Source organism: Ursus arctos, unplaced genomic scaffold (assembly GCF_023065955.2).
Source record: "Ursus arctos isolate Adak ecotype North America unplaced genomic scaffold, UrsArc2.0 scaffold_1, whole genome shotgun sequence".
Taxonomy (NCBI): Eukaryota; Metazoa; Chordata; class Mammalia; order Carnivora; family Ursidae; genus Ursus; species Ursus arctos.
Window position 1 is genome coordinate 79,228,752 of NW_026622763.1, and position 21,921 is coordinate 79,250,672.

At 44.2% G+C, this 21,921-nt stretch overlaps 1 protein-coding gene across 3 annotated transcripts in view; it reads left to right on the forward strand.

Annotated features, from left to right (window-relative positions):
- The first annotated feature begins 10,670 nt into the window (after positions 1-10,670).
- Positions 10,671-21,921, forward strand: part of PARD3B (par-3 family cell polarity regulator beta) — a 980,939-nt gene continuing 969,688 nt past the window's right edge. Inside the window, exon 1 of one of the 3 annotated variants that reach the window (XM_044381230.3) lies at positions 10,671-11,366. In XM_044381230.3, coding sequence (XP_044237165.2) covers positions 11,247-11,366 — 120 coding nt within the window. In that variant the 5' untranslated portion in view covers positions 10,671-11,246. The remainder of the gene's footprint in view (positions 11,367-21,921) is intronic. The other 2 variants (XM_026492130.4, XM_057304240.1) reach the window with 2 other exon arrangements.

Consider the following 21,921-nt stretch of genomic DNA (forward strand, 5'->3'; position numbering starts at 1 on the left):
GTTGTTTCTCAAGAATGGAGTTGCATTGCTTCTCTATGCATCTGCCAAAGTGCAATGTTCAAATGCAGTTTTTTAGGATTCAGAGGGAAACATCCATCCTTCTATTCTGGAATGCAGAAAACTCATATGCCTTGACTCTCAGGCTGGATCTTCCCACTCCTGACATCCTTAGCAACTCCTAAAAATCAGTGTTCAACTTCCTTTCCTCAAGAAATGTTATCCAAGTATCCATGAACTGCCGGGTTACTCCAGTTACAATCCAGTTCTTGCTCCAGACCCTGGGTTCATACTGATAATAATATATTTTAAAACTCTTGGGTCCATGACTTATTGTTCATTAACTTACTGTTCATGAACTTATTTCTTTTGTGTTTATTAGTACTCGTGTTCTTTGCTAGAGATAGTTGGTTTTGGTTTAGAGATTGGCCTCACTCAAAATGATGTAATGAAACATAATTCGGTAAAGACGCCTGCAGGTTGGTACTGGGAGGTTCATGGAAAACTGAGGCAGCTCCAAAAGAGCTCTCCTCATTTTCTTGGACCACCGGAGTCTCCAGAATTGAATTGGCCTTTCCGTTCCCTAACTAACAAGTAGCCAAACCTCTGACTACAAGGAGTCAGTTTGATCAGCTTAGCTAATCACCAATTACTTTGTCAAGTATAGCTCTTAACATCAGGTTATGTCTTGGATCATCAGTTGGCCTATGGATGGCTGTCATTGCATCAGGGGCCACTCTTGGTGTAATCAACAGCTATCCTAGTCCTTCAAAGTGCTTGGCACTGCTGTTTTGAATAGGGGTCTACAATAAGGAATTTGCAGCTAGGAAAACCTCACTGGGTTTGGTAGAGGTCATGATCAACATAAGCTACCCCTCATTTATACTACCATTTGGGGGTATCAAGTACCAAAAGCTTACTTTGCACTTGGCAAATTGATAGCTCTTTTTATTTGCTGTGAAGTTACCCCTCTTAGGTCTTGTGAGATATGTTAAAGTCCGCATATAACCTATTTATATTCTTTATTATATTTGAATTCTGGTTATATAAAAATGAGTTTGAAGATAATTGCAAAGAGTTATAACAAGTATGTACTAACAAGAGTACACACTCTTAAAGGACAAATACTAATTAAATCAAATTTTCCTGATACTGTTGAAATAAAAATCACACTTACTACTCATGTCCACAGGTGGTAAAGTATTAATGGCTTTTACAAATAATTTCTACAAAGGAATCACAACTTTAAACTTGGATAGTCTTTGAAGATTCTGTCATGAATCCATGGATTAGTGTCTAAAATTATGGTATATAAAATAAATTAAATATTATCAGATAGCATTGTAGCTAGACATATTCAACATTCAATATTAATAGGATTTTTGGATTCGCTGCTTACAGGCCTGTGTAATCATAGCCAAACAAAACTATTAATTTGAGTTTGATGACTGAGTAAGGGTAGGAATTTTTTTATTTCTTAAATGATGGAAATTAATAGTTATTTGGCAATCAGAGAAAACCTGCTATTTCACTGTTAAAATGTAGAAGCACTTTCTCTTGAGAAAAGCATGAATTTTGTCTATGCTGGGAGAAAAAATTATTTTCGCAAATATACCAAAGTGAATTGGAAATACTATTAGTGCTTCTCCTAAATCTAAAGTTAGGAGAATTAAAATCTCTATTTATAAATTATTATCGAAGCCCACCAGGAAAGACCTTCTGAGCCAGTCATTATGTTTACTCCCAAATACCTCCCTGCCCTTCTCCTTGCTCACTGGCTTCTAGCTAGTTTGGCTAATGGTGGCCCTGGTGGAAGCATGGAGGGCAGGAGAGCAGAGTCCAGGGGTATGGTTATCCCTCATTCTCAGACTCCCTTCCTTCTCTTTCCTCCCTCCCCACCCTTCTCCCCTCTTCCCTTTTTCCTCCATCTCCCTCCCTTTGCCCCACCTTCCTCCTCCTCCTCCTCTGTCTGTGTTTTTAAGATTATAGCTCGTTATAGTTTCAGGTCTCTTCTGGACAGTTCCTCTCTCTGGGCTCCCAGTTTCTGCAGGTCAATTTCCGCTATGGTTCTAGCTTCTGCCAAGCTGCCCAGTTTCTGCATTCTGCTAATATTACCTCCTCCCAGAATCCAGCTAATGCTAGAGAAAGAAGCAGCTTCATGCTATGGCTAATCTCTGAGCTGCCTTACTATTACTTGTTCGGCTTTTCAGCTCTTCCCTTGACAGTGTAATTAATTTCTTATATTTGATTCCCTTTGTTTGAGATAGGTGTGTTTTCAGTTTGTCTGACTGGACCCTGAGTCATATGGCACTCCCTCACTTCCCATGCATGGAGTAGTATAGTCATAGGACTGGACATTGAACAGCCCATAGTCTATGACTTTGGATAATACATGTACAGGTGGGGATATCCTGCAACTATATATATATTGGATAAATTTACATTTAACATATTTAAATTTTTGTGTGATTTAGGCCAGCAAATTTCTGTTGGATCCTCTGCCACCTTCAGTCACTTTCTTTCTTTCTTTTTCTTTTTTCTTTTTTTTAAGATTTATTTATTCACTTCAGAGAGAAAGAGCTTGACTCACATCCATGGGCAGGGGAAAGGACAAAGGAAGAAGGAGAGAAGCAGACTCCCCATTGAACATGGAGCCCAACCCAGGGCTTGTAGCCAGGCTTGATTCCTTGACCTGAGAGCATGGCCATGAGTGGAGCTGAAATCAAGAGTGGGGCACCCAACCAACTGAGCTACCCAGGTTCCTCTTCAGTCATTTTCTACTCTAATTCTTGTACGTGAAGACGTCAGAATAAGGGCTATAGAATGCTCTTTTATGCATATTACTCTTTTGCTCAAGTACCTACGGGATATTTCTTTGGTGAAACAGATCCAAACTTCTCTGTCAAGTTCTCACAGCTCTCCCTCAATCATATCCCTCATTTCCTTCTTCCCATATCTTTATAACCTTATATCTCATGTTATGCTCCAATGAAGCCTATCTGTTCCAGTCAAACTACCTTGCTTCCCATTCTTAACATTAAATTTCCTGTTCTCTACCATTATGACTTCACTAGGGCACCCTTTCTTATCACACCTTTGAAACTGATAATACCTTATATGGAATAAACACAATAACTTGTAATTAATAATGCATCCCCATACACATGTGTAACTGCTGGATCTCTCTCTTCTTAAATACTGACATTCTCCAGGATTCTAGTTGCCCTGTTGCCTTTTCATTCCAAATTCCTTCTCCGATGGATCTCCTCCATTCTGATGAGCTGAACTTCAAATCTGTGTCCCCCCAAATCTACATACCTAGTCTTCAGTCTCCTGAGCTTCAAGCCTGTATTTCTGGCTAACTAAGCACTTCTACCTGGGTCCCTTCTAGGCACATTAAAATTCAAACTGTCCTAAACTGAACTTACTTCTCTTTCCTTACCATCCTCTGCATGTCCCCACCTTTCCAAGATTTTCTCTCTTTAATTAATAAATCCACCTCCTAACTAGAAACCAGTCTTTCCTGATTCCTCCTAAAATTTTGCTCCCTTTAATCTGGGACAGATCCTGAAAGATCTTTCCTCCTCATCATCTAAATTGCCTTAGTCTTTTTGAAGGCCATTGTTGTAGACAATCTCTTCAACCTCATCCCCTGCTCCTTCTTCTCTGGGTTCCTTACAAAGTTACTTTTTTCTCTTGTCCATCCAATCTAAACAGGTTGTCTCTTATCCATGTGTTCTCTGTCACACAGCCTGCTGTTTATACCCTTCATCGCACCTTTTCACAATCTGTAAATATTTTGTTTATTTGGTCAGGCATTTGTCATCTGTCTTCCTCGCCAGAGGAAACTTTGTGATCACTTTGTGCTCAGCAGATTATAGGTGCTGAGTAAATACTGATGCATAAAGAAATGAATGATGGAATGAGTGAACTGAGCAAGGCTTTTGTCTGTCTTGCAGGTCCTCTGTATTCTGCCAAGCAGAAACCTGATTATGTCACTCCTCTGCTTAAAAATCTTTTGAGGGTTTTCTATTTTCTGAAATAGTCATTTTAACACTCAGCAAATCTTTTTTAAAAAAGATTTTTTTATTTCAGAGAGAGAGAGTGCACAAGTGGGGGAGGCAGAGAGAGGGGGAAGGAGCAGGGGCAGCAGACTCCCTGCTGAGTGGGGAGCTCAAGGCAGAGGCCACAGCTCCATCCTAGGACCCTGAGACCATGACCTGAGCTGAAACCAAGAGTCTGACACTTAACCAACTGAGCCACCCAGGTGCCCCAACACTCAGCAAATCTTTTTGCCACTTACAATCATAACAAAAACAAGGGTTCAGAATCTGAAGTTTAAATCACAACAGTAGGAATAGATAGAAGAATGAGCTCTTTACCATTACCTCCCAACCGAGTGAAAGTTCAAAGCCTTGAGCCAATGTTGGTCAAATATCTGTTGTTTTTAAATGCTATTACCAGGCCGGGGTGTCTGGGTGGCTCAGCAGTTGGTCATCCAACTCTTGGTTTTGGCTCAGGCTGTGATCTCAGAGTCATGGGATTGAGCCCTTGTGTGGGGCTCTGTGATGAGCATGGAGCCTGCTTGAGATTCTCTCTCCCTCTCTCTCTGTTCACCCTATCTACTCCCCCCCCGACCCCGCTGTTTGGCTCTCTCTCTCTAAAAGATAGATTGATCGATCGATCAATCAATCAATCTATTATGAGGCAGACAGGAAAGTGAAGAAAGCACCGGAGTACACCCTGAAGGATCTGGGTACTGATTTTGGCTGGTCACCTGATCTTTCCAGTCCTTAGTGTCCTCATTTATGAAATGAAGAGGTTATACAAATAGTCTCTAAGGCCACTTTCCGTTCTAGAATTCTATGATTCTCATCTACTAGGCTATTATGACCAGGATTATTTTTTGAGCAACACATTTCCTAATACGTAGATTATGAAACATGGCACAAATCTTATTATGTTTTTTTAATGATTTTTTATTATGTTAGTCACCATACAGTACATCCCCGGTTTCCGATGTAAAGTTCGATGATTCATTAGTTGCGTATAACACCCAGTGCACCATGCAATACGTGCCCTTCTTACTACCCATCACTGGTCTATCCCATTCCCCCACCCCCCTCCCCTCTGAGGCCCTCAGTTTTTTTCTCATAGTCCATAGTCACTCGTGTTTCATTCCCCCTTCTGATTACCCCCCTTTCTTTATCCCTTTCTTCCCCTACCGATCATCCTAGTTCTTATGTTCCATAGATGAGAGAAATCATATGATATTTGTCTTTCTCTGCTTGACTTATTTCACTTAGCATTATCTCCTCCAGTGCCGTCCATGTTGCAGCAAATGTTGAGAATTCGTTCTTTTTGATAGCTGAGTAATATTCCATTGTATATATGGACCACAACTTCTTAATCCAGTCATCTGTTGAAGGGCATCTCGGCTCCTTCCACGATTTAGCTATTGTGGACATTGCTGCTATGAACATTGGGTTGCATATGGCCCTTCTCTTCACTACGTCTGTATCTTTGGGGTAAACACCCAGTAGTGCAATGGCTGGGTCATAGGGTAGCTCAATTTTTAACTTTTTAAGGGACCTCCACACTGTTTTCCAAAGTGGCTGTACCAACTTGCATTCCCACCAACAATGTCACATCCTCTGCAACAATTGTTGTTTCTTGCCTTGTCTATTTTTGCCATTCTAACTGGCAGTAAGGTGGTATCTCAGTGTGGTTTTGATTTGAATTTCCCTGATGGCTAATGACAAATCTTATTATTTTGCTGAGGGTGGCATCTAGATTACAGAGCAAGTTACACTTGGGCTTCAAACACTTTGATGAGAACGATGATGTAGCTTCTGAGTGTCATTTGATATGTTTCTTTCCAGAAGCAGTTTCAGGCACAGGAAAATAAGTGGCATTAAGAAATGCTAGTAAATAGAGTAAAAGGTGGCAGATGACAATACATTTTGCCTACTACATGCTGGGTGCTTTCTGTATGCGATCACCCCATTCGGTCAGGAGACCCCGTGAAGCCTGCCTCACCACGCGTGCGCCGTAGTGGCGAGTGCTTTGGAACCTCAGTCCGTCTAGCTCCAGTCTACTTGTTCTGCCTCTAATCCTCTGATACATTGAAGCATCTGGTGTCAACTCTCAGTTCTTTCTCCACCTCCTGTCAATTATGCGAACACCAACTCACTTCTCCAACTAACAGGTAAGAATGAGTGCAGAAGGAGGCCTTAGGAAAAGTGAGGGAAATGAGAAGAGAACGCTTGATTGGAAGCTCACGCCAAGAGCTATCCGTGCATAACTGAACTTGGAGAGCATCTCTGATCATCACCGTTGGCCTCTTTTTTAAGTCTGTCACTAAAGCGTTGTGGTGAGAGGACCTGGTGCTTGCTACTCTGGGTAGGACCTCTTCCTAGTGGCCAGCATTCATGACGTGCTCAGAGGGAGATCACACACTGAAGACAAACCTAGAACTAATGCTCATCTCTGAATACAACATCAGTTGAAGAGTTTCCTTGCTTTCGGTTGTTTGATTTTTTCTTAAAGATATACTCACTTCATGATCCAGGTCTCCCCCCCCCCCCCCCGGAAAACATAAATCAAAGCAGGATGTTAATATCTACCGACTATCATTCAGTATAAGAGGGGCGGTCTAGCTGTATCACCGTGGAGACTTATGAGTATTAACTTACCGAATAGGCATAAATAAGGATCTTTCAAAAAGCTGGTAGACCACAATACTGCCTTCAGGGTGTAAAACATTGTTATTTGTGCTTTAAGAACACCGACAGGTAGAGTCAACAAAGAAACAGTCAACAAATGAATGCCATCAGGCACTTAGAGACAAATATGTCTTAAGAAAAACCCATTCTTGCCAAGTTAAACAATAACCCAAGTCCTTTGCTTTTAAACCTGGAAGAAAAGAATGAAGACTCACACTCATTTTTCTTTCTTTTGTGACATCACTCTGGCACCTGCTTTCGTAAGGAAGCTAGGAACACAATGTATTGATTTTTATTTTCCTTTTAAGGTTTTATTTATTCATTTGAAAGAGAGAGAGAGAGAGAGCATGAGCAGGGGAAGGAGGGGCAAATGGAGAGGGAGAAACAGACTCCCCGCTAAGCAGGGAGCCGGAGTCTGAGGCCAACGTGGGGCTCCATCCCTGAGATCATTACCTGAGGGGAAGGCAGATGCTTAACCTACTGAGCCACCCAAACTCCCCAAGAACATAATGTATTTTACTAATTGTTCCAAAGGTCTTAGAAGATTATCATGAAAAAATATTGAATTCGACATAAATACTGCTTGTTACAAAAAATTCCTTGAAAGGTGAAAATGTTTTCTGTTTTAATGGTGCTAAAGATTAGAATGGATGCCTGGTCAACTATATATAAAAATTATAATTTTTTTGTTCAGTATATGCCTGATGGTACCTGACATTTTAGTTATACTTTTCATAAGGCAGAGCAGTTTAATAATATTGGTCAGTATTATCGTTCTCGGCATAAGATTTTCACTGGCTCCTCCAAAGCTTGCTAAGCTGTTGGATAACAAATGGGAAAATATCACACCACAGGCAATATTTATCCATCCAACAGGCAAAACAAGAAAATGGAACCCAGGCCTAGAATCCTCCAGTGTTACTCAATCAAGGCAAATTATTTATTGTCTTCTGTCCAGGAGTCCCATGGGGCATGAAATGTTGATTTAGGAATTCGCTGGGCATGAATGTCTGTGTGTTGTAACTATGTTCTTTTATAGCACTTAATATATGATAAATTGTTTCTATGTATGCTGTGATAAGACTGAAGAACAAATTAAATCTGGCTATTTAATAAACATGAATTAATGAACGCTAAACTCTTTTTATAATTACTAGCTTGGGGTCATCAAAGTTCACCCCATGATGCGAAGGCTTGCACAATGCATCGTTCAGATGTGTGCCTAGCTCTGTCCCTTCCTTTATCTTCGGACAACCCAGCCCGCCCCACGAGCTGATTCCAGTCTTTCTGGAAGTGGGATGTAGAGAGCCTGGGTGTTCTTCCTGCTTAAACCTGGGCTTTTCAAAGCCAGGACACTGGGGGCTCTAGGTATTGGGGAGGGGCTGAGGCTGGGCCCAGAGGAAGTTTGGGGTGTGAAGAGGAGCGGGAGTTCTTCATTATCTGAGCTGAAAAGTAAAAGTCTGGAGCAAGTGCAAAGAAGAAAAGAAACAAACCACAAAGATAAAGAATGCAGTCTTTTCTTCTGCTCAAAATCTTTGCTCTGTACCATTCTCCATGTCTATACAATACACAACATTAAGAGTAGGGGGTCACATACTAACGCACAGCATTAGTATCTATCTGTTTCTTTGCTCTACTCATTCGGTACTCAGCAAGTCAGGTCAGCATAGCAGCTACTAGCAAGTCTGACTGGAGTCATACTGCCTGGGTTCTAATCCAGCCTCTGCTACTTGCTAAGGATGTGATCTTACCTCCCTTACCTTCAGTTTCATCTTTAAAAGGAGAGTAACAAAAGAACCTCTCCTATAAGATTATTGCAAAGGAAAATAAGATACAGATACATAATATATGATGCATATGTATATATGCATATATATGTTCATATGTAACATATATCCATATTTATTTATACTTTATATTCACTTTAAACAGTGCCTGGCATACATCTAAATCAATAATGTTAGTAGAATGATCAAATTTACTGTTGTTTTGTAGTTTCTATTTAACTTTTCACATCTGTGGAAAGGCCTTGTCTTCCCTGCTGTCTACCTATAAGGCCCCCAAGGGTTGGGAAGCAGTCTTATATTTTGTGGTGGTGAAATGTGCTTTGTTGTCCCATCTTTTGGGTGTTCACCCCTCCTGTTTTCAGTCCTGGTTTAGCGGCAGGTGAACCTGGTCTGGCCAATCATCTCGCCAGAGGGAAGGTATGTGACTCAAGCTTGGATATGCAAGTCCTCACCAAAAAAGGCTTACTGATGTCTGAGATGACTGTCTTTAAGGCTGTGTAAACCTGGAACACTGGGAGTGGCCATCTTTGCCTCCTCCGGGGAGATTCTGACTGAGAATTAGAATAACATTGAGGAGCACAGGGCCAATAGATATAGAAAGATGGCCCCTGAGGACATTGTTTGAGTTTCTAGATTCAATCTTGCCTCAGAGGAGTACTCTTTGGATCTTCTGATTTTATGAGGAAAAGATTGAGGAAATAGATTTTGTCTTTAGTTTATTTAAATTGGTTTGTATTGCATTTGCTCCCAAATTATACTGTCTAACATATATTTTTCAAATCAACTTGGTTTACGTGATCCTCTTTGATGTCACTGACCTTATATAAGGCCCTGTACATAGAAGACAACAATATATATTGCATGTGTGAATGAGTAAAAACATTTTAAAACTCTCAAAATTCATGAGCCCATTAATGTAATGTCCTGCACATTATCATACCATCCTAGGCAATTCAAGTTCAATTTGAAAATGTCTTGATAAAGGAACAAAATTTTTTTTTTTAAGATGTATTTATTTCTTTTAGAGAGAGAGAGGAGGGGGAAGAGGAAGAGGGAGAGAGAATCTTAAGCAGAGCCGGGAGCCTTACAGGGGCTGGATCCCAGGACCCTGAGATCATGACCTGAGCAGAAACCAAGAGTCAGATCCTTAACGGATTGCACCACCCAGGCGCCCCAGGAACAAATTCTTCTGTTGAGAAACATATCACGTAGCCTTGAGGATCTTGTTGGATGAACTAGATTGCTAGGAAAACGGCTTGGGGAGACCAGAGATTTAACATGGGAAGAACTGAGTTTCTGTTAGCATAACTAACCTCATGATCTGCTCAGTTCCTTAACCTCCTTTGGCACCATTCTTTAAGCACAAAATGGGAAAAATAGTTATTTACCTTACAGGGTTGTTGTTAGGCTCAAAGGAGCTCATTGATAGGGAGCTAAGAATGACATAAATATTTTTTGTTAATTTTTTTTCTCAGATACACCTATTTCAATTGGTGGTGAACACTCACCTGACATATCATGAGCCTAAACGTGTTTAAATGGTTTTTCTAGTCAAATGCACAACAGAAGGCACATTTTCAGAAGGATATATGTAAACATATGCTATCATTTCTGGGTCTGGGATGTGACCTTTGGAGAAATACTCAGTTTCCTCTTCTGTAAAAGGAAGGATCCCACCGTCACGTTATCCCCAAGAACCCCTTAGTTTTGCCATCTCAGGACTCCAGAGGACAGAATCTGCTTAAGACAAGGGTCCTGGCAGGTCCTTGGGCCATCCCTGCAGCTCAGTACCTGTAAGCCGCCACTCCCTGGGGTGTTTTTGGTGGGCGTGGCGACAAGCACCTGCTCCCAGGCTTTCCTTGAATCTTGCTCCAGTCCCCACATTTTAACGGTGTAGCTCAGCAGTCTCCCAGCTATTTCCCCAAGGGTGCTTTATGAGATCCGGTTTCAGTTCCCTGGTGGGTAGCTCTCAGGTCCCGTTACAGTTCCCTAGAGCTCAACGTGTGTGCGGGAGGGACAGAGCCAGGGAGAGGTGCAGTGAGGGGACAAGGCTCCCGGGCTCCAGTTACCCGCTGCACGGCCCCCGCCCCGTGCCCCCGAGTGAGCGGCGGGGCCGGGGAGCGTCGCGGCCCCTTTAAGAGCCGGGCCCAGGCCGGCCCGGGGGCCGCGGGAGCCCAGAGCGCTGCGCGTCGCCGAGGAGTTGGGATCCGGCGCAAAACTTTCCTCCCAACTCCAGCCCCGCGCGCTGCCGCCGCCGCCACCGCCCACTCCAGCCCGGGGCCTGGGGCCGGCCCGGCCGCCGCCGCCGCCGCAGCCGCCAGGGCAGGGCCAGGGCCAGAGCCAGGGCCAGGGGGCAGGGCCAGGGCCAGAGCCGGGCCGGCAGTTTCGCTTTGGCGGGCTCGGAGCAGCCGCCTTGTCCGGGCCCGAGCAGGAGCCGGAGCCGGAGCCGGGGGAGTAGGAGGGGCCCGGCCGCGGTGCCGCCGCGTCCCCGGCCACCAGCTACCTGGGAGGTAGCCCTTCCCGTTGCCGCGCCCTCCCCCGATTGCCGCCCGCCGCGGGGCCGCCTACGCTGGGCGGAGGGTCGCCGCTTAGAACCCCGGCCCCTGAGGGGTCGCCGGGGAGAGGCGCTCCGGGGGCTCCGGACCCGCCCGCGCCGGGCGTACGCCAACATTAGGGGCTGTGCGGGTGAGGCCGGACACCTGTTCGGCGGGGCACGGCGTGGGCACCAGAGGCCAGGATGAAAGTGACCGTGTGCTTCGGCAGGACAGGCATCGTGGTGCCCTGCAAGGAGGGCCAGCTGCGCGTCGGGGAGCTCACGCAGCAGGCGCTGCAGCGGTACCTGAAGACCCGGGAGAAGGTGAGCGCTGGGGCGGGGAGGGGTGTGCGGCTGCGGGGCAGGCTCCCCGCGAGCGCACCGAGGCTGAGGCACCTGCCAGAGGCCCCAGGACTGGGTGGCGACGCCCAAGGGACTCAGTCTGCCCAGGAGACTTAATTCGGCGCTACCTGTGCCCTCAACTTTTGTTTGTTTGCTAATATAAGTGACCTGGATGTCTTTGGGCGTTCGTGGGCCTTGCTTCTCAGAGGGTGATAGGAGGAAACGCTGCCTGGGAGGCAGCTGGGGTCTCGCTACAAATGCACAATCTGGTGCCCTCATCCAAGCCCCCGGCCTCTGAACCTGGTTTTAAAGAAGTTTCCAGGTGGTTGGAATGACCATTGAAGTTTGAGAAGCACTGCTTTCTAGAAGGTGTTTGAGAGAACGCTTCTCAAGGGAGTATTTGAAGGTGCTGCTTACTTCAGGTGTGAGTTTTGACCAGGGCTAAAGCCCGCCCGACTTCTGTTCCTTGGAGTTAGAAAGTTGGTTGGTGCTGGTAACAGACACTCGGAAGTTATAACTGACGGGGCCCTTGGGACTGAAGTCTTGTGAGCTGCTCTCCATCAGTGACTGGAGCAGGAACTTAGGTGGAAGGATGCTGTTTGCTTACACTAAGCAGTCTACATTCTGAGTGTCTTTAGTTTCAGGCCGCATATCCTGTGAGTATTTACTAGTGTGTGCGCGCGTGTCAGGCCCCACGTGACTGTTGGGTAGATTGTTCCCAGCCCTGTCCCTGAAATCAGAAACAAGGAAAAGTTAAGTGACTGTTGTTTTTAAGTGTGCAGTGCATCTTCAGAAGGCCTAGCAAGACACTTGAATTCATAATAGGTGTTTGGGTAACATACTGGGAGTCTGTGTCTTCTATGGAAACTTTAAATGAAGGCATTGAAGAGCGCCTCTTTCTTTTTTGAATCTTCAAATGGAACTTCATACCCCAAATCTTCCTCAAAATGACAAGTCATAAACTGTTGAGTTAGAGGTCAGTGGCTCTCTTAATGTTTGTTCTCATGCTGTGAGAACTGTAGAAATGGCCTGTAAAACTATGTGAGTTTCTACCCCATTTCCCCCCCATTATTACAATAGCGTATGCTGTTTTGTATTGTGTAATTCAGTTAAAAACTGAGATTTGCACAAGTAACAAATTCTCCTTGGAACTGTATTTCCCTCACTTTTGAAAGTAAGCTAAGGTTAGTAGTAACAACATTATTCTAGACAAATTATTAAAGTAAATGTCATTGAAGGATTATTTTAAGGAGGTGATACTTATTTTTTACTAACTTAATATGAAAAATAATTTATGCTGTAACATCTTGTATATTTAGAAGCTTAGTATGTGGAGCTGTCCAAGTAATCGAAGTAAGCTACATGCTTATAAATAACATGCAGGGGACCAGATGAAATTTAGTGCATTGTAATTTGATCTTAAAAGGTGTTAAAAAGCTATTGATATTCTGTACTGAAAGCATAATTTATAATATCACAGAACCTATAATGTAATTGTATTGATCAGTTTACTGTTATTACCAGATATTACATTTTTCTGTGTTTACATTTATGTATTAGTGAATGTGACATTTAAAGGTCACCTGCAGTTTATAAATGCTCCCTCCCTTCTTTGGCTTTTAAAATCTCAATTTAATAAGTGGCAAGTGATATTTTCTCTTTCCCAAATCTCTCTCTCCCATAGTTTCATTTTAAATAGTATTGTAATCATAACAAGACTTAACTAATATTAAATGGTATTCCTAATGGAACTAAAATGTCAAGAAATAATCTGTCAAATTCCATGCTTTCATCCATTGAATTTAGAAAATAATGGGAAAAGACCAGAAATGTCAAAATTCAGTTTGAAAGGCAACTTGTCATAATTCACTTTCTTTAAATCAGTGAAAGAGATTTAAGAGGCTTGCTTCTCTGGACAGCAAAGTTTTTAGCCCGGCACTCAGAAATAAAAACATAACAATAACGTGAATTGTGCTTACTCGATGCAGGTGCTGTTGTAGGAACTTTATGTAAGTTAAATAATCTCATAAGGCAGGTACTAATTTTCTTTTTACACATAGGGAATAAAAGACACAGAGATATGAGTGATGTGTGGTAGAATTGAACCCAGGAACTGAGTCCTTGCTCATAGGGTCCTTACTCATAGTCACTAACTGCACAGCCTGCTAGGTTCTGATGCATTGGAATTTATCCATTTTATTCATTTTTTGCAGTTTGTTTTAAAAAGACCATTCCATCTACAGACTGCTATAATAACCTGTCAGCCTGAAGATGGCAATTTTGTTTCTTGCTGAGAGTTGGGACATGTACAAGTTCCTCTTGATTATATCTCATACAGTATAGGTCTACATGTAATGGGGACAAGTCTGAATTCTGAGCCTAATATTGCGGGATTTGCAAACCAAGTATGAACAACATTCCTTAGTTTGATTACAGATGGAAAAATGGGCCAAATCTCTTAGATATCCATGTAGAGAGTGCTGTAAAGAAGCAAATTTGGCAGGATCATGAATGTAAATTCAGCCCATTTCTTTTGGGACCTTGAATCATTTAGATGGGAGAAAGGCAGATTTCAAAATGGAGGCTAGAGTTGAGGTGTCTATAGTTTGGAGGGTAAGTGAAGCCCAAGGAGGCCATTCTGGATTTTGTGGACAGCATCAGAGAAGTATCCACCCTCTGCTGAGAAGAAACAAAGAAGACTGGTATTTGGGGAATGTGGGGAACCAGCTGAATCAGCATCAGATAAGGCCAGAAGTAGGTAAGACGCTGAAGACGCTGAGGGAACTTTTGGGAATGCTTTAATTATGTTCTGAAACCTGGGACTTGGAGTTTCCTGCTGCCTCCTCCTCCCCACCGCTCAATGAACTTTACCCGGAAGGTGGAATTGACTGAGGGGCAAGAATTATGGGGTTGCTTGCCTTTGGATCCTGGTAGTTTATCAGTGTCCCAAGCTCTAAATCCAATTTACTTAAGTAGTTAGTGGCGAGGAGATTGTCTTCTTAAGTCGTCAAGGTGGGGATCATTGGGTAACTAGTTAAATTTATCATCAAAATTACGTGTCACAGGTGAATGATAATTGAGCCATATCCTGCAGGTGCTCTCAACCCTGGCTGATGATTAGTTACCTCTAATTTATCATTTAACATTTTAAATAATACAAATGCCTACTTCCCTTTCTCCAGGATTCTAATTCAGTGGGTTTGGAGTGGCACCTGGTCATTGGTGTTTTAAAAAGGTGATTTTGACGCCCAGCCAGGGCTGAGAACTACCAATCAACTCCCTGAATCATTTGGTATCACTGAACTCATTTTATTTTATTTTTTATTTTTTAAAAGATTTTATTTATTTATTTGACAGAGAGAGACAGCCAGCGAGAGAGGGAACACAAGCAGGGGGAGTGGGAGAGGAAGAAGCAGGCTCCTAGCGGAGGAGCCTGATGTGGGGCTCGATCCCAGAATGCTGGGATCACGCCCTGAGCCGAAGGCAGGCACTTAACGACTGCGCTACCCAGGTGCCCCTGAACTCATTTGATTTTAAACTCTTTTGATGGCAGATACTGTATTTTAGACCTCACCAGACCAACCTGCCATTAGCAATCATCCCTCTTACCATGAATGAATTCTCACAGCAGGTGGTGAAATAATTTAATAAATTGAACACACACACACACACACACACACACATATATATATTTCATATATATATATATATATTTCATACACACAAACACAGACGCTAGATGAGGTCAGAGTGAATAAGGGAAAGACTTGTTTAGTAATGAGAATGTATAGTGTGGAGTTGAAATGAATGAGAGAATACGAATATTGAGTTCATGGGATAGTGGATTTGACTGTATGAGAATACTTTTTTTTTTTTTTAAGAAATATTTGGTAGATTTGCCTGAATGAATCTTTTCTGTGCTCAGATATTTTGAATAATTTGTTTTACCGTTAAGACCAGCTTCCCAAATCTGAGCCAGATAAGAGTAATAATTCCATTTTCTGATAAATTGTGGGGTCAGCATCTAAAAGTTTGTACAGTAACAAGAATCTGGTAGGCTATTGTATGGGCCTAACCTGAAGGAATAGGCTAGAAATCCTAAATTCTCGAAGTCTTCAGTTTTTGATGTCTTGTTTCCAGATTTTAAGGTTCCTGTATACATAAACTGGGACCAGATGGGATTCCCAAAATGCTTTTCAATTTATTGGGCACGGACTTACTTGAGTGCTTCATTTTCTGTTCAGTGCTCTCCTAGTATGTCGACTACATGCTCTCCCCAGCAAGTGGATAAGACTGACTCACCAGCAGCAGGGCACACGCCGCTCGCTTGCTTTTGGTTCTGCCACTTGACTTGCATAGAAGAGCCTCTGAGTTTGCAGACACAGGGCTAGTGGGGCCTGGTGGGACCCACGGATGTGTTTTTTCAATTCTGCTCAGTATCGCATTTTTTAAAAAAGATTTTTATTTATTTACTTTAGAGAGAGCCCGAGATAGGGAGAGAGAGAAAGCACAGGAGTGGGGAGGAGAGGGAAAAGCAGGCTCCCCAGTGAGCAGGGTGCCAGATGTGGGGCTCGATCCCAGGACCCTGGGATCATGACCTGAGCTGAAGGCGACCCAGGGGCCCCTCAGTATCACCTTTTGACTTAGTTTCCATGTTTAAATATTTTGAGACTTCATGCAAAGATCCAGATTTCTACCTTCTTTGGGGGAAAAACAAATCAAACTCTGACAGTACTGGGCTTTGCTTCCCCACCTACCAACCATCAGTTGGAGATGAGACACCCCTCTTCTCTCTGGAACACATCATTCTGCTCTCCACTCTATTATTGCCTCACTAGCAGTATGTTACTACCTCAGACTTAACTTTTTACTCTATTATTTCTTTGTTTATGGCCCACTGTTCTTTGGCTTGCTGTAGGCCTTTGGGTGTGTGGCCCCTGGGCCTTCTCTTCCCCATGACACTGCTTTCTCTTCCCTCCTATACCTCTCTCTGTCCCTCACACCTCTCTGTCCCCTTTCCCATGCCTCCTTCTTACCCCCCTCCCCATGCCCCTTTCTGTCTCTCTCTCATCCACCACCCCCAGGCTCCCTCCCTCTCCTGTGACCTACATATAGGATTTGCTGACTGGGGTTGGGGCTGCGGTTTAGTTCCTCTGAGCTAAGTTAATTGCCTCATGTGCAGTTGGGAGCCACAGCCCTGATTTATAGTTTGGAGACTGGTCAAATGGCTTAGTATTTAGGAGTCTTTATCCCCATTCCCAGGGCATTCTGTTTCATAGATCCTCTTTGAGGAAGTTGGGCAAAAGATCATGTCAGATTTTTAGGAGACTATGTTTTCTGAAGAGATTGGTCATTAAAATCATCTGCGGTGTCTATTAATAATGCAGAGCATTGGGCCTGTCTTGGAAAATGTAAAGCACTGCAGTCCAGTAGAACTTTTTGTGATGATGGAAGTGTTCTATGTCTGCGTTTTCCAGTAGGGTGGCCTGTGGCCACTCATGGCTTTTAAATACTTGAAATGTGGCTAGTGTAACTGAGGAATTGAATTTTAAATTTAAATTTAAGTGGTCACAGATGACTTACCCAAATGGACAGTTCAAGTCTAAGGCTCCTCTGATGACTTCTTTCAGTGGCTTTTGGAAACCCCTGGTCTAAAGCTTAGATCCCAGGCAGCCCTTAACTTGACATTCTTATAGGTGTGATTGTCCTGTTGAGAAATTTGCCAATCAGAAAGGGATCTTCATTTACCTTTTGGTATCCACAGGTGGAAGAGAGAGCCTTTAAAATCGTGAATCCTTCACCTAGACATGAGCAAAACCCAGCTTAATTTTAAAGCAAGTTGAGGTGGGCTTCAGTGTGCCCCTTTGGTGCAACAGCCTGGGAATGCACAACATCGGGTTTTGGCATTGGTGGATGGTGGGCCAAGGGGTGGTGAACAGAAGTCTGGACATTTTTAGTGAGCTTTAAGATGCTTTTAGATGAGCTCATCCAGCATTATGGGCCCAAATATCATCACGATAGCTCCAGCCCAGATCTCTCCTCTGAGCTCCAAATTCTGTATGTAGCAGTTTCCTTGACACCTTTACTTGGATGTCAGGTAGGTATCTGACCCTTAGTGAGCCCCAAACTGAGCTCCTGATCCCCTACTCCAAATCCACCCCTCCGTGGTCTTCTTGTCTCGTTACATGACAGTGTCATCCTTCTGCTTGTTCAGGCCAGAAACCCAATCTTTGATGGCTCTGTTCCTTCTATGATTGACCTGCAATCAATCTGCAACTCAGAGGGACACGACTCTCACAATACATTCAGAATCTAACTGCTTCTTCCAGCTTTTCTGTTAGTGTGCTGGGGGTCATGGTATTTTTTTTTTTTAAGATTTTATTCATTTATTTGTGGGTGGGGGAGAGAGAGAGAGAGAGAGAGTGTGATCATGGGGGGAGGGACAGAGAATCTTACACAGACCAATGGGGTTTTGATCTCAGAACCCTGAGATCATGGCCTGAGCCAAGATTAAGAGTCAGGCGCTTAGCTAACTGAGCCACCCAGGTGCCTCGGGGCTCATGGTATTTTTGTTTTTGTTTTTTTCTCAATGGATTTTAATTTCTACCCCACACCACCACTGTAAGTCTTTTCTCAACACAAAAACTAGAGTGACATTTAAAATTCTTGTCAGGTCATGTCATTCTTCTACTCCAGATCCTTTGTCAGCTCCCATCTCTTGCAGGTGGCCTGTAAGGGACCACATGATCTGGGTATTTGTGCAAAGAAAAGTTAGTGTAGCAGGCCTGAGAGTCCTGTCTTCAGGCCTATGTACAGGACTGGCTCTTGATTGGCATCTGGGAACTTAGATTGGTGGAGCGTTCCCACCATTCCCTGAAAAGAATGGCTTATGCAAATGGCTTATTGTTTATGCAAACAGTATGGCTTATAGTGAGCACTTGCTCTCTTTCTGAGGCCTGGAATTTTTGTGCCTGCTAGGCAGAGAGTCCCTGTGTGGCCAGGCCTCAGTGAAAACTGTGGATGTTGAGTCTCTACTGATCTCACTGGTAAACAGCATTCCACAAGTGATGTCAAAACTTGTTCCTGGGCCGGGGCGGGGGGTGTACTGGAAGCGGATCCTTGGAAGCCTGTGCCAAGTTTCCTGCAAACTTTACCCTCGAGTCTTTCCTTTTTTTTTTTTTTTTTTTTGCTTTTTGCTTTTTGCTTTGTATCCTTTTCCTGTGCTATATCATAGCTGTGAGAATGACCGATGCGGAGTCCTGTGAGTCGTCCTAGTGAGTCATTGAACCTGGGTGGTCTTGGGGACCCCAGCATACCATCTCTTACCGAATTTCAGACCTCCTCTTCCACCCCTCTCCTACTCTCCTGCAGCGTTGTGATCTTGTGGCTGTTATTCCAGCAATACCAGACAGGCTCCCACCTCTTGTGCTGTTTTCTCTGCCTGAAAGAGTCCCTTCCAGTTATCCACCGGTCTCGTTTCCTCGCCTTTTCCATCTTAAGATTGTTCCTGTCGCCATGAAACCTTCCTGACCGCACTGTTTATAATTATAACCCCTCCAACCATCCTCTCTATTGCTCTTTCCTGCGTTTTCTACCCAGAAATCCTCCCTCGCTATCACACGGCTTATTATAACTGTATTTATATGTCCAGTTCTCCCCACTAGAGTTTTAGTTCAGTAAAGGTAGATATCTTTGTCAGTCTTGTTCAGTGTTGACCCCCCAGTTCCTGTGAGAGTGCCTGGCACACAGTGGGCTGGTAATGAACTCTTCTTGAGTTAAACCTGCTTTTACCTTGTGTCCACTACCATGTGTTGCAGTTGCTCCAGTGTAGACTACCCCACTGTCCAGTAGCTTAAAATAACTGCAAACACACAACGAAGGCTCCGTGTGGTGTTTTCTAGGTCTGGGGCGTTCAAGAGTGCCATCTTCATGCACAAGTCTGGTGCCTCAGCTGGAGTGGCTTGAATAGCTGGGGGCTGGTTCCCCGGGGGCCAGTGTCGGGACTATCAGCTGGGTCCCTGGGTTCCCTTGCACGCAGTCTTAGCGTCTGATCCTCTTCGCCGTGGCCTCTTCCCATGGCCTCCAGGGCAGGGTCGCTAGACTTCTTAAATGGCGGCTCAGGGCTCCAAAGAGTACGAAGGCGGAAGCTGCCAGGTATTCTTAAGGCTTAGACCTGCCACTGGCATGATATTTTCTACCATGTTCTATTTTTTTTTTTTTTTTTTAAAGATTGATTGATTCATTAGAGCGAGAGAGAGCACGAGCAGGAGCACCAGAGGGAGAGGGAGAGAGAGTCTCAAGCCGACTCCATGCTGCCCGCAGAGGGCTCGAGCTCAGAGCCCTGAGATCACGACCGGAGCTGAAACCAAGAGTCGGGCGCTCAACTGACTGCGCCACCCAGGCGCCCTGCCACCTTCTGTCAATTCAAGCACGTGACAGGAGGGCCGGGGGTGAAGGGAGAGGATCGTACAAGGAGCTGAGTAGCAGGAGGTAGTGGCCTTCCGGAGGGGCTGCCAGTATAACAGGTCACAGCCTTGGGGCTGCGAATGTGTAGATCAGTCAGTTCCTGCCTCTGGTTTCGGTGAGTTTTGCAGCCTCCTGGGGGGAGGAGGCCCACGTGTGAGTAAGCCAGGTTTACTCTGGAAGGATGTTTCCTGGGCTACAGTGTGGACCAAGGATGCTCTTTGAAACAGAAGACCCTGAAGCCGTTTTGAAGGACGGTGAGGAATTTGCATGGCGGAGGAGTGAGGTGAGGCATTCCGGGTGGAGGGAGCAAAGTGAGTGGGCACCAGCGGGTCGAGGGAGTTGTGAAAAGTCAGACCAGGCCCAGGGAGGAGCGTTGGTGCACAGTCACTTGGACCCAGCTTGTGACTGCCCTCAGGGATTTTCATGGCTTCTTAATGGGGCTGTTGGTTTCATTACAAGTATATTCACGTTTCACTCAATTTGCATGTCTAAAAGTATTTGCGTGGATTTAAGAAATGGAGAGGATTTTGGAAAATTTGTTTAAAAAAATAGATATTTCTGTTAAGGCCTCATCCAACCCAGTTGATTACCCTGGTTCTTACACCTTCCCCAGATTAACGGCTTTCAACAAGATTATGAAGATGTGGTGCTTGTTACTTTTCATTCTTTATTTTTTTTAAAGATTTTTATTTATTAAAAAAATTTTTTTTAAAGATTTTATTTATTTGAGAGAGAGAGAGAGAACAAGCAGGAGGAGGGGGAGAAGAAGCAGACACCTCCCCCCTCCACCAAACAGGGAGCCCGATGTAGGGCTCCATCCCAGGACCCCAGAATCCTGACCTGAGCTGAAGGCAGGAGCTTAACTGACTGAGGCACCCAGGTGCCCCTTAAAGATTTTTATTATTTAAAATTTTTTTTTTTAAAGATTTTATTTATTTGACAGAGAGAGAGACAGCCAGCGAGAGAGGGAACACAAGCAGGGGGAGTGGGAGAGGAAGAAGCAGGCTCATAGAGGAGGAGCCTGATGTGGGGCTCCATCCCACAACGCCGGGATCACGCCCTGAGCCAAAGGCAGAAGCTCAACCGCTGTGCCACCCGGCGCCCCTTATTATTTTAATTATTTTAAAGTAGTCTCTCCACCCAACGTGAGGCTTGAACTCATGACCCTGAGATCAAGAGTGGCACACTCTACTGACTGAGCCAGCCAGGTGCCCCTCATCCCTTATTTTTGATGATATTTTTAAGCTCTATCTGCCCATGAAATTTCCAGAATTTTTAAACATATGTCTCTCTTCTCAGTCTTTGCAGGTGCTCTCTATGCTATTTTCAAGTTTGCTGGTGCATCAGGCTCTGGTTTTGTCTCAATGGGATCTCCTCTTATTCTCTGGCTTCAGCTACCCCAAAATACACACCTCTGCCTCTGAACTTCCCTAGACCCCAAATCCACCAGCCTCTGGACTTCACCACCTTGGTTCCACACACAGTTGAAGCCCAGCCTATTCTCTGTAAATCTGCTGGTTGCCATTTCTGCTGGTCACCATCATTCAACCAGAGGTCTGATCCAGAAACCTGGGTGATCTTTCCTCCCTTATATCCCACCATGTGTCTAGTTTGTTCAAAAGCTTCTTTGGTTCCAAGTGTGTCTCGTGCATCTGCTTTTACCCCAAAGCCATGCCATTGCTCATTTCTGCCGTGGGGGATTGCAGCAGACTCTTAACTGGCCTCTGCCTCTGCTAGCTCTGGGCTCTTCCAAACTGTTTTCCTCTGAGAACCTTACAGCCACAAATCTGGTAATGTATGAACTACTTCTGGGACTATTTAAACAGTTCCCTGTTGCCTTTAGGTGGAAAGGCAAACTTTGCTTGCCTGTCCATTGTCTTCTCTATCCCTTTATGCCCTTCCGATTCCTACCTGCGGTTTCCTGTTCTTTCACACTTCCCCACCCCAGGTAAATTCTGCCCATCCTTCTGGATGAGTCTCCAGCTTCCTCTTCCCTAGGAATTTCCTCCCTCCCTGCCCTACATCGCTTTTGCTCAGGGGCTTCATTCTTGTGTTCTCAGAGCTCCCCATG